The sequence below is a fragment of the Nycticebus coucang genome, chromosome 4 (assembly GCF_027406575.1).
Source record: "Nycticebus coucang isolate mNycCou1 chromosome 4, mNycCou1.pri, whole genome shotgun sequence".
NCBI classification, from domain to species: domain Eukaryota; kingdom Metazoa; phylum Chordata; class Mammalia; order Primates; family Lorisidae; genus Nycticebus; species Nycticebus coucang.
In genome coordinates, this window is record NC_069783.1 from 68,442,239 (window position 1) to 68,455,010 (window position 12,772).

At 43.8% G+C, this 12,772-nt stretch overlaps 1 protein-coding gene and 1 pseudogene across 1 annotated transcript in view; both read left to right on the forward strand.

The window, feature by feature from the left end:
- The window catches only part of ANXA4 (annexin A4), a 65,066-nt gene that overhangs the window by 25,371 nt on the left and 26,923 nt on the right, over window positions 1-12,772 (forward strand). The window contains exon 2 of the mRNA XM_053587136.1: window positions 3,227-3,279. Coding sequence (XP_053443111.1) covers window positions 3,277-3,279 — 3 coding nt within the window. The 5' untranslated portion in view covers window positions 3,227-3,276. The remainder of the gene's footprint in view (window positions 1-3,226; window positions 3,280-12,772) is intronic.
- LOC128583360 (proteasome subunit alpha type-6-like) lies at window positions 4,308-11,382 on the forward strand (annotated as a pseudogene).

The following is a 12,772-nucleotide window of genomic DNA, read 5'->3' on the forward strand; positions in this document are numbered from 1 at the left end:
TCAAACAATCTTCTTATCTCAGTCTTCCAAGTAGCTGGGACTACAGGCCCCTGCCACAACACCTGGCTATGTTTAGAGACAAGGTCTCGCTCTGGCTCAGGCTGGTCTTAAACTCCTGAGCTCAAACAATCCACCTGCCTTGGCCTTCCAGAGTGCTGGAATTACGGGCATGATCCACCTTGTCTGGCCCAGGCAGTAGATTCTCATAAGGAGTGCACAACCGTGCTGATCTTGCAGGAGGCAGAGCTCAGGTAGTGATGAGAGCGATGAGGAGCAGCTGTTAATCCACTCACTCACTGGCCACTCACCTGCTAGGTTTAGAGGAAAAGCTATGCATATTTATGAGGGGAACCAGCTGTAAATCCACTCACTCACTGGCCACTCACCTGCTAGGTTTAGAGGAAAAGCTATGCATATTTATGAGGGGAACCAGCTGTAAATCCACTCATTCACCAGCCACTCACCTGCTAGGTTTAGAGGAAAAGCTATGCATATTTATGAGGGGAACCAAGTGCATGTGTGATGGGTAACGTGTGTACGTGCATCCAGTATTTGCTTTGGAGCAGAGTTTTGGTATAAAATGAGGTGGAATTTGTTCTTTACGTCAAAAGGTGAGCTATAGACACAGACAGTTGGTGTGCAACCTCTACAAGCTGGCTGAAATGGGTTAAGGTCTGCAGTTGCTTATCAAAAGAGCATGTTCATAAGGTCCAGCCCTCTGTCCAATGAGAGCTGTAGGAGTCTGGGTTGTAAACCAGAGTTGATAACTCCTATTGTTCAGGGGTTTAGCAAGTGTGGGTTTTCTTGTAGAAATTTAGGCTAAGCACCTCCTATTCGCTTACCTAAGTCATATTAACAAGGCTCCTTTTCTAAGCATTGATTTAGAGCCTTGATTCTTTTTGTTTGTTTGTTTGTTTTGGCCGGGGGCTGGGTTTGAACCCGCCACCTCCGGCATATGGGTAGAGCCTTGATTCTTAGAGGTCATCCTAGAACCAGAAGTAGAGGCATCTCTGGAAGCTTGTTAAAAATGCAGACTCTCAGGCCCTTGGGGAACCCCAGACTTACTTTCAGAATCTGCATTTTCATAAGATTCCCCAAATATTGATCTACACAATAGTTTGAAAAGCACTGGCCTTGACAACTTGACCAAGTAGTGCTTTCTGAAGATAACTAAGTACTTCTTGACTCACTTGATCAACACATAAGCCTTGCCTGGTCACATTCACTTTTCCCCTTCCAGATTTCCTCAGGCCCAGCTCCATTCCTCCTTGTTTCCCACCATTCACTGCAGACTCACCTCACCACATGAGGGCTCAGTCCCTTCCATTCTGGGGCAGCACAGCCTAGGCAAAGGTACAGAGGAGGAATGAGCAGTGGGTTCAGGGACAATAAGGAGATGGGGGCAGGAGTGGAGGGCTCATCCCAGGGAAGGCTCAGAGACAAGGTAGGAAAAGTAGAGGGGAGCTGATTGGTAAAAGCTTTGGATGCCCGAGGAGTTTGAATTTATAGTATACTGGAGTAATGGGAAGATAGTGGAAAGTCTTTTTGTAATTTGCAGAGAAATGCTATAATAAAAGAAACACTTTAGCAAGGTACTGTGTGTACTATAGGGTAGTCTGGAGTGAGGGACGAGGAGTCAGGCTGTAGTAGTGGGGCTACAACAAAAACAGAGGTGATGCTCTGGGAAGGGTGTGGCATCTGGAATATGGCAAACATGAGATGTTCGGAAGAAACATTTCCCCTTAGGGCTGCCTGTATATCATGAGAACCCCAACTGAAAAAACATGATGATTCAAGTCTTTCTGATGAAGGAGGGGGTGTGAAAACTGAAGACAAAATTGTGTGTGTAAGGCTGCAGCTTAAAGGGAGGAAGCATCTTTAATCCTATAAGGGTAGCAGTGAAAACACCATTGGGAAATGAAAAGATTCTAATGTTAGAAAAGGGGGGCTTTACCTAACAAATGCAATCAGTGTAACCTGGTTTCTTGTACCCTCAATAAATCCCCAACAATAAAAAAAAAAGAGAGATTCTAATGTTAGGCCTTGCGCAGTGGCTCACACCTGTGATCCTAGCACTCTGGGAGGCTGAGGTGGGAGGATCTCTTGAACTCAGGAGCTAAAGACCAGCATGAGCAAGAGTGAGACCCTGTCTCTACTAAAACCAGAAAAATTAGCTGGGCATTGTGGCAAGTGCCTATAGTCTCAGCTACTCAGGAGGCTGAAGCAAGAGGATCACGTGAACCTAGGAGTTTGAGGTTGCTGTGAGGGAGGCTGGAGTCATGCCATTCTAGAGTGAGATTCTGTCTAAAAAAAAAAAACAGAGTCTAATCTTGATTGGGATGCCTGTTATCACACGCACATGCACACACATCACACAATCAGAGTACAGGCTGGGTGCTGTACTTTCTCTTGCTGCAGTTGTATTGTTTCTTTTCTCAAAGGGGATCCCTCTTCTGATCCGCATCGTAGCATACAGTTCAGATTCTATGTACGAGTAGTGGTTTGAGTACAAGTGGTGATACTTCACCTTAACAAAACTGCAGGAATTATTCTTGTAGTGCGTTATCTCCAAACAGAAGAGCAAGTAGGAAAATATTGTATTTTACTGGTATAATAAATTTGGCTGTTTTATTTTATTTTTTTAATTAATTATTTATTTATTTATTTTGCAGTTTTTGGCCAGGGCTGGGTTTGAACCCACCACCTCTGGTATATGGGGCTGGTGCCCTACTCCTTTGAGCCACAGGTGCTGCCCTATTTATTTATTTTTTAGAGACAGAGTTTCACTTGGTAGAGTGCCATGGAGTCATAGCTTGTAGGGACCTCAAACTCTAGGGCCCAAAGTGACTCTCTTGCCTCAGCCTCCTTGGTAGCTGGGACTATAGACACCTGCCACAACACCTGGCTATATTTTTAGAGATGGGGTCTCACTCTTTGCTCAGGGTGGTCCGGACAACTGAGCTCAGGCAATCCACCTGCCTCGGCCTCCCAAGGTACTAGCATTACAGGCGTGAGCCACTGTGCCTGGCTAAACTTGGCTGTTTTAACAGTTTCTCTGTAATTATTAGCCTGGCCCTTGTATCTTTGGCTAATCAATAACTGGCCTTTCGAGGAAGTTGAGTATCACTTCCTCATGGCTTAACTCATGCAAACTATGAATTATCCTGATTAATGATTTTAATACTGCCTCTCTCTCACAGTAATTTTCTCTCTGCTTTTATCACAGGGGAACATCTGTTTGGGTGACTGAACTCTAATCTTGACAGAGTCACGGCTATGGTAAGTTGCAGGGTGCCTTACCCTACCGGGTGCCAGCTGCAGCCAGGTACAGGATGTGTACTCAGTGACTGTTGGTTTAATCAAAGCATTGTTTGCTCAACAGAGGATAGAGGGAGGAGGGCATGAAAAGACAAGCTTTTTAAAAAACATCATTTTAATTTCTTTCAGTGGTAATAAGCAACCAGACCCTGAAAACTGATTCAGAGAGAGTGTCCTTTGAATCCTTTTAACATTCTGAGAATATAAAAACAAGTTATGTTATTGCCTTGCAGAAGCATTGCATATTCATTTTAGAACATGTAAAAAGGAAAAACTAAACATCTTGGAGGTCCTACCACCAGAAGGTGTTAACATGGGTGTAGCCCCATCATTTTAGGCTTGTCAAGAGGGATGTTTCTTAGCAGTATGGCCTTGTCATCTGCCTCTGGCTTTCTACCATGACCAGACGCCTCGGAACTTGGTTTTCTGATCTTTAGAACAGGCATGGAATTCGATCCCTTTGAGAATTCTGTGAAGTTCAGCTCTGAGGTGGAAGCTGAGCCTTTTAGCTGCTAGCATGGCCTCCACCCAAGGCTGGCCATCTGCTTTCCTTCTCCCCACTGACCCCAAACAAGGTTTCTGGATAGTCAGATGGTTCTGATCCCTCGTCTTCAGAGAAGGAATAATAGAAGTAGAAATCTTATACCTGGAGAGGAACTGGAGATCCTCCCCAGATGCCTTCTTTTACGAAGACAGATGTATAAACTAAACCGAATAAATAGTAACTACCCTTAAATTTATTTTTCACGTTAGACTTTCTAGGATTTTCTTCATGATTCCTGACAAAGGTTTATTCATGGCTGCCCCAAACCTCTTATGCTTTAATTAAAGTCTGTTTCTTGTTGACTGATTCTCCCTGGACAAGGAGAATATTTATTCGGGAATGTTTGTGGTGTCCCCACTTTGTGCCAGATGTGACACTAGGCTCAGAGTACTCTTCCTGCCTTGGGCAGGCTCACAGCTGTCCTACGTGTGAGAACTGTAACCACATGGTCTTTAGTGTGCTCTCCACTCGAAGGGAGTTGCCTCACCTCCTCTCATCCTTCCTCCTAAAACCTGTTTTCTATTATGACTGTTATTTTTTAGACAGGTAAAGGACTTTTAAAAGAAATGAAAACCATGCTATGCAGTCACAATATTGAAAATCCCAACTACTGCCACTATTTTATTTTCGACCTTACTCATATGTGTAAATTTTTTTTTTTTTTTTAAGAGATAGGGTCTCATCTCATTCTGTTTCCCTGGCTGGAGTGCAGTGGCGTGATCTAAGCTCACTGCAGTCTTGAACCCTTGGGCTCAACTGATCCTCCTGAATCAGCCTCCCAAGTACCTGCGACTACAGGCATGCACCATCACATCTAACTAATTAAAAAGGCGTTTTTGTAAAAGACAAGGTCTTGCTATGTTTCCCAAGCTGGTCTTGAACTCCTGGTCTCAAGTGATTCTCCTGCTTCAGCCTCCCAAAGTGCAGGGACTATAAGCGTGAACTACCATACCTGGCCTATAATAACTTTTTAAATAGTAGTAATAAGGGCATAAATAACAGTTTTGTATTCTGCTTTTTTTAAAAATTTATTTTATTTTTTGGGCTTAATTAAGTGATTCTCTTGCCTCAGCCTCCCAAGTAGCTGGGACTACAGGCGTCTGCCACAATGCCTGGCTATTTTTTGGTTGTAGTTCTCATCGTTGTTTGGCAGGCCCGGGCTGGATTTGAACCCGCCAGCTCCCGTGTATGTGGCTGGCGCTCTAGCTGCTGAGCTACAGGTGCTGAGCCATTCTGTTTTTTTTTTTTTTTTTTTTATGCTTAGTATAGGGAAATGCTGAGAATAAAATGATAAATAAATAGGATACAAAAGTTTTGTATCCACTCTAACCTTATGCTTTATCTAATCTTTATACTAGAGATATACTAGTATAGAGATATAGATATCTCTATAGTAAATATAACATGTTTATATTTTATGTCATTAAAAGTATTTATTCTAGGTGATGGATATGGTTGTTTTAATTTTCTTCTTACTTATTTTTATTTATTGAATTTTCTAAATTCTCTACGATGGCCAGGTTTTAAAAGACATTGTATTCAAGTACTTAAAAAAATTTTTTTATGGAAGTATAACTTCCATATAGGGAACTGCATCGCTCTTTAGGAGACTGGTAGATGAACTTTGACAAATGTGAAGTGATACTGTTCTATCAAGATAGGATATTTTCTCATTCCCTGAACTCCTTTATGCCCCTTCCAGGACAGCTCGCACCTGCTCTTCACTCCTCCCTAGAAACACAACCCCTGTTTTAATTGCTATCTAAAACCATATGATAGGTTAGTTCTGCCTATTCTGGAACATCCTATAAATTGAATCATAGAATAATACAGACTTCTTTCTTGGATCTGAGCATTATATTTTGTGATTCATCCATGTTGTATGTGTCAGTAGTTTGTTCTCCCATCCCTGTCTCTTGCCATTGTGTTCTATTCTAATCTTTTTGACATCTATCATCTTTCATAATATAGTAACAATAATATTTCATCAGTGGTGAATAGAGCAGCTATTTCTTTCTTTCTTTCTTTTTTTTGTGATTCTTCCTAACATCTGCTCTATTTCCTTTGCCTGCTACCACAACCCTTTCTGGGATGGAATCCCCTGTCTTCCAGAATGGATAATGTGCACTATGTCCTGGAATTTAAACAATATGGATATTTATAGGGGTAACAAGGAACTAATTTCTTGATCCTGGAGAAAAAGAGCCCTGGGAATGCTAACTGACAAACTGAACCACGCTTGCAAGTCTCTGCATCAATTCATCTTGTTAAATATTAATTTTAATCCCCATTGTAGTGTGGCTCAGCAAGGCAATTTGCTTTAAAGTTGAATGCAGTGTTTGAGTACCATCAAAGACATTTTTTAATACTATAGTTTTAAAAGAAACCTGTGAAACATTCAACTCCAGAAAGCTCTTAGCTGGGTATGGTGGTACGTACCTGTAGTCCCAGTTATTCAGGGGGTTGAGGCAGGAGGATCACAAGTTCAAGCCCAGCCTGGGAAAAATAGGAAGAACTCATCTCCAAAAACCAAAAAAAATAAAAAGCTGTCTCATGGTGGGGCTAAGGCTGAGTGAGGTCACATTAGAATTTTGACAGCAAATCACCAATTTGCTTGTAAGTACTTGATATATAGCAGAAGAAAAGTGCCTAGGGCTGTTCTAACAAAGTACCACAAAATGGGTATCTTAAAATATCAGAAATTAGGTCGCCAGCCCCATATGCCGGAGGTGGCGGGTTCAAATCCAATCCTGGCAAAAAAACTGCAAAAAAAAAAAAAATCAGAAATTTATTGCCTCACAGTTCTAGGGGCCAGAAATCCAAAATCAAGGTGTCAGCAGGGCCGTGCTCCCTCTGAAACCTGAGGGACCCTTTCATGCCTCTTGCTAGCTTCTGGGGGGTTGCTGGCACTCAGGTGTTCCTGGGCTTGGGGCTGCAGAACCTGTGTCTGCCTTTGTCATGTGGCACTTTCCCTCTGCATCTCTGCCTGTCTTCTAAGACCACTGGTAATATTGGATTAGGGTCCCTCCCTTCTCCAGTATGACCTCATCTTAACTAATTATACCTGCATGGTCCTATTTCCAAACAAGGTCATATTCTGAGGCATTGAGGTTAGGACTTTAGCATGTCTTTTGGGGGGATACAATTCAACCTATAATAGTGCCCAGGGAATTGATGTCATAAATGTCTACTTTCTTCTGTCAGGTGTATAGAGGGTGATGATTAAGTGTTGGGTGCTGACCACATCCAGGATATGAAAACCTGGTCAATCAGCAGAGAAGGCCCCCATCCTATGGTATCTGAGGACTTGGATGGGTTTGATGTGGGCCACTGTGGGCCTAAGAAGTCTAGGCCAAGGTGATATAGCACATAAAGCTCAAGTCTGGCTTGCCGGTGAAATGCCTTATGGGTATAAAAATCCTCCATTTCTTTAGATGGCCCATATTACATCCTTGGATCAAAATAAGTCATCAGAAAGCTTTAGCTCTATTCTACACTATTTTTACCACCTTGTACAAATGGTTTGCCTTAGTTTCTGCTTCCTATTAGCCCACAGACTTGCATGAAGAGATATTATATGAAATAGATACAAAGTCTCTCAAAAAAGAATCACATTGGCTCAGTGCCCCTAGCACAGTGGTTATGGCACCAGCCACATACACAGAGGCTGGCAGGTTTGAACCCAGCTTGGGCCAGCTAAACAACGACAACTGCAACAAAAAAATAGCCAGGCGTTGTGGCGTATCCCTGTACTCCCAGCTACTTGGGAGGCTGAAGCAAGAGAAATGCGTAAGCCCAAGTGTTTGAAGTTGCTGTGAGCTGTGACACTACAGCACTCTACCAAAGGTGACATAGTGAGACTCTGTAGGGCGCCGGCCCCATATACCGAGGGTGGCGGGTTCAAACCTGGCCCCGGCCAAAACTGCAACCAAAAAATAGCCGGGCGTTGTGGCGGGCGCCTGTAGTCCCAGCTACTCGGGAGGCTGAGGCAGGAGAATCGCTTAAGCCCAGGAGTTGGAGGTTGCTGTGAGTTGTGTGATGCCCACGGCACTCTACTGAGGGCCATAAAGTGAGACTCTGTCTCTACAAAAAAAAAAACAAGAAAGAAAGAAAAAAAGAATGACTTTATTATGAAGATATAGTTGACATTGTATTTAATAATAATGATGACAGCTATGACTTCAAGTTCGGGTTTTTTTTTGGTTGCCCTTGGTAGAGTGCTGTGGTGTCATCGCTCACAGCAACCTCAAACTCTTGGGCTAAAGCAATCCTCTTGCTTCAGCCTCTGAAGTAGCTGGGACTACAAGTGCCTGCCACCATGCCCGGCTATTTTTTAGAGATGGGGTCTCATTCTTGCTCAGGCTGTCTAGAACTCTTGAGCTCAAGCAATTCACCTGCCTGCTGGTCTAGAACTCCTGAGCTCAAGCAATCTACCTGCTGGGTCTCCCAGAATGCTAGGAGGAATTACAAGGATGAGCCATCATGCCTGGCCTTCATGAGTTCAAGTTTTTGTTTTAGTGTTTTCTTTTTTCCTGGGTTCAATGCTTAGTATTTTCTTATATTATCCTGTTTCATTGTTACAATGAGTTGATATCATTCTCAATATATAAGTGGGAATGTGAAGCTTCCCATGGCTACACAGTTAGAAGGTGTTGAAGACCAGATTCAACCCCAGGTCTGTCCCATTCCAGTGCCTATATTTCTTCCTGCTAAGCTTCTCACTATAGCAGGTGCACACCTCCTTCCTCAGCCTGTGACAATGCACTGTCCTGGATTTCCTTTGACCTCAAAGACTGCTCCTTCTCAGTCATCATTTCTAGGTTCTCCTTCTCTCCTGGGCCTGTACTGTTGGAGAGACCCAGGCTTGTCGTAGGTCCCTGTTCTTTATTTTCACTTTCTCTCTAGGTCATCTCATTTAATACCCAGATACTGATGCATACCAAATTTGTTACTTTAGACTTGACCTCTAGAATTATATTATATAATCAACTGTCCTTCATCAATTCTACTAGGATTTTTTGAGATAGAGTCTCACTATGTCACCCTCAGTACAGTGCTGTGTCATCACAGCTCACAGCAACCTCAAACTCTTGGGCTTAAGTGATTCTCTTGCCTTAGCCTCCCATTAGCAGGCACCGGCCACAACGCCTGGCTGTTTTTGTTATTGTTGTCATTGTTGTTTTTAGCAGGCCCTGGCCGGGTTTGAACACATCAGCCCCAGTACATGTGGCCAGCACCCTAACCACTGAGCTACGGGTGTCAAGCCTCTACTAGAATTATTAATGGACATCCCAAACTTAACATTCTCTATTTCTAGAAAATAGAACTTCTAAACTTCCCCCTTCACTGCTTCCCCAAATCTGGTAGTCCTCCAGTTTTCCCCATGTAAGCAAGTGATACCCAGATGTTCAGGAAAAAGATTTAATTAAAGTTATGCTTGATTCTTTTCCTTCCTTGCCTCCCACGTCAGTCCTTCTGTCGCCTTTGTTCCAAAACCTGTGCTGAGTCTGTTTATTTCCATCTTAACTATTTCATCCTAGTCTAGCATCTTATCCCACCCCTGTTCTCAGCGCAATCTCTCTGCATCTCCCATCAGCAGCCTGAGGAATCTTTTAAATAAGTAAAACAGATCCCCTGTCTCCATCCTCTTGCTTAAAACCTGTCAGTGGCTGCCTACTGCACATAGAATAATACAAATGTCCTACTCAGCTTAGAAGGGCTGCCTTGCTCTGGCCCCAGCCCACATCTCTGATTTTCTTTTCCATTTATTTTTAATTTTTATTATGGGAAAGACTAAAGATATATAAAAGTAAGCAGAATATTATAAGGAACCCCTTTGTGGACCTATCAATAATTATTGACTCATGGTTAATCTTATTTCTTCTTTATCTCCATTTACTTCCCCCTTCCTACGTCATTTTGAAGCAAATTCCAGACACCTTATCATTTCATCTGTAAACTATTTCAATAGGTAAAAGATGAAACCTTTTAGGGAGATAAAATGTACAGAGACTGTGGTTGAAGTAGTAGGTGCACCAACACGTCCTGTGGTTCCAGTGCCGGTTTTGAGCACCACATTACCATTTTTTCACCCGAGGGCCAGCTCTACCAAAATATGCTTTTAAAGCTATTAACCAAGGTGGCCTTACATCAGTAGCTGCCAGAGGGAAAGACTGTGAAGTCATTGTCACACAGAAGAAAGTACCTGATAAATTATTGGATTCCAGCACAGTGACTCACTTATTCAAGATAACCAAAAACATTGGCTGTGTGGTGACAGGAAAGACAGCTGACAGCAGATCCCAGGTACAGAGGGCGCATGATGAGGCAGCTAATTAGAGTACAGATATGGCTGTGAGATTCCTGTGGACAGGCTGTGTAAAAGAATTGCTGACATTTCTCAGATCTACACACAGAATGCTGAAATGAGGCCTCTTGGTTGTTGTATGATTTTAATTGGCATAGATGAAGATCAAGGCCCTCGGTGTACAGGTGTGATCCTGCAGGTTTCTACTGTGGGTTTAAAGCCTCAGCAGCAGGAGTTAAACAAACTGAGTCAACCAGCTTAGTTGAAAACAAAGTGAAAAAGAGGGCGGCGCCTGTGGCTCAGTCGGTAAGGCGCCGGCCCCATATACCGAGGGTGGCGGGTTCAAACCCGGCCCCGGCCGAACTACAACCAAAAAAATAGCCGGGCGTTGTGGCGGGCGCCTGTAGTCCCAGCTACTCGGGAGGCTGAGGCAAGAGAATCGCTTAAGCCCAGGAGTTGGAGGTTGCTGTGAGCTGTGTGAGGCCACGGCACTCTACCCAGGGCCATAAAGTGAGACTCTGTCTCTACAAAAAAAAAACAAAGTGAAAAAGAAATTTGGGCATTTGAACATACAGTGGAAACTTCAATTACCGCCTGTCTGTGTTCTATCAATTGATTTCAAACCTTCAGAAATAGAAATTGGAGGCTTGGCACCTGTAGCTCAGCAGCTAGGGTACCAGCCACATACACCGGAGTTGGTGGGTTGGAATCCAGCCTGGGCCTGCCAAACAACAATGTCTACTACAACCAGAAAATAGCCAGGTGTTGTGGCGGGCGCCTGAAGTCCCAGCTGCTTGGGAGGCTGAGGCAAGAGAATTGCTTAAGCCCAAGAGGTTGAGGTTGCTGTGAACTGTGACGCCACAGCACTCTACCCAGGGCAACATAGTGAGACTCTGTCATAAAAAAAAAAAAAAGAATGAAAAAAGAAATAGAAATTGGAGTAGTTACAGCTGAAAATCCTATATTATTCAGGATTCTTATAGAAGCAGAGATTGATGCTCACCTTGCTGCTGTAGCAAAGAGAGATTAAACATTGTTAGTTCACCAAATCCGCGATGCTGCTCGCCTACATGTTTGGCACCAACAAACCAACATTACAGAGGCCCCTGATTTGAGAAAGGAACCTACCCCACTCCTGCTGCTGTGATGTGGTTAGCACTCTGTATAAATCAAAACAATCCTTTTGGGCAGTGCCTGTAGCTCAGTGGGTAGGGCACCGGCCCCATATACCAAGGGTGGCAAGTTCAAACCTGGTCCTGGCCAAACTGCAACAACAACAACAAAAAAATAGCCAGGCGTTGTGGTGGGCACCTGTAGTCTGAGCTACTCGGGAGGCTGAGGCAAGAGAATCGCTTAAGCCCAGGAGCTGGAGGTTGCTGTGACCTATGATGCCGTGGCACTCTACCGAGGGCAACAAAGTGAGACTGTCTCAAAAACAAAACAAAACAATCCTTTTGGAGAAAGAAAAACAAAATGGAGCTTTCATACTATTATACCTAAAAAAGTTAAGACCAATTCCTAGTATTATCAAATATAATCAGTATTCATGTTTCCAATTGTCTCAATGCAGTAGCTCACTTTTTTTTTTTTTTATGGTCCGGGGCTGGGTTTGAACCCACCACCTCCAGTATATGGGGCTGGCACCCTACTCCTTGAGCCACAGGCACCTTTTTTTTTTTTTTAGAGACAGAGTCTCTCTTTGTTGCCCTTGGTGGAGTGCCATGACGTCACAGCTCACAGAAACCTCCAACTCTTGGGCCTCAGCAATTCTCTTACCTCAGCCTCCTGAGTAGCTGGGACTACAGGCGTCTGCCACAACGCCTGGCTATTTTTTTGTTGCAGTTTGGCTGGGGCCGGGTTCAAACCCGCCACCCTCAGTATATGGGGCCAGCGCCTACTCACTGAGCCACAGGCACCACCCAAGCAGTTGTTCACATCTGCCAGTAATTTTTCCTGTTTGTTTGATTCAGGATCCAAATAAGGTTCACACATGATGATCACTGATATGCATTTTTTTTATCTCCTTTAGACTATAGTTCCCCTCCACATCTCTCTTTTTAAGTTCCCCAGGCAATTTATTTGTTGAAGTAACTAGAGCATTTGTTAAGCAGTGTTTTTCAGAGTCTGGATTCTTCTGTCTGCTACCCTTTGGTTTGGTTTAACAGTGTCCTCTCTCCTCTATTTCCTGTAAACTGGATCTTGGCTCTAGAGGCTTGATTGGATTCAGGTTTGATTTCCCCCCCTTTTGTGGAGAGACAAGATTACCTCATAGGTGGAGGTGTGTGTAGCTAACCTTACCCCTCCTCCCTTACCCACTACTTGAGCCACACTGGCCTCTGTCCCGCTGCGCCCCAGGAGCCGAGTCCAGCCTCAGGGCCTTTGAAGCAGCCATTTCTCTGCCTGTAACCTTTCCCTCCGTCTCTGCTTCATATTATTCAGCTTTCAGCCCAAATGTCACTCCTTGGAGCATCCCCCTGAGACCTCTGCATGCTTCACAGCTAGTCTCATCCCCAGGCACTTATGAAATCTTGGTTTGTTGGCTGGTTTGCTCTCTGCCTCCCCCTCTAGTTCAGGGACTCAGTCCCAAGGGAGCAAAAGCCTTG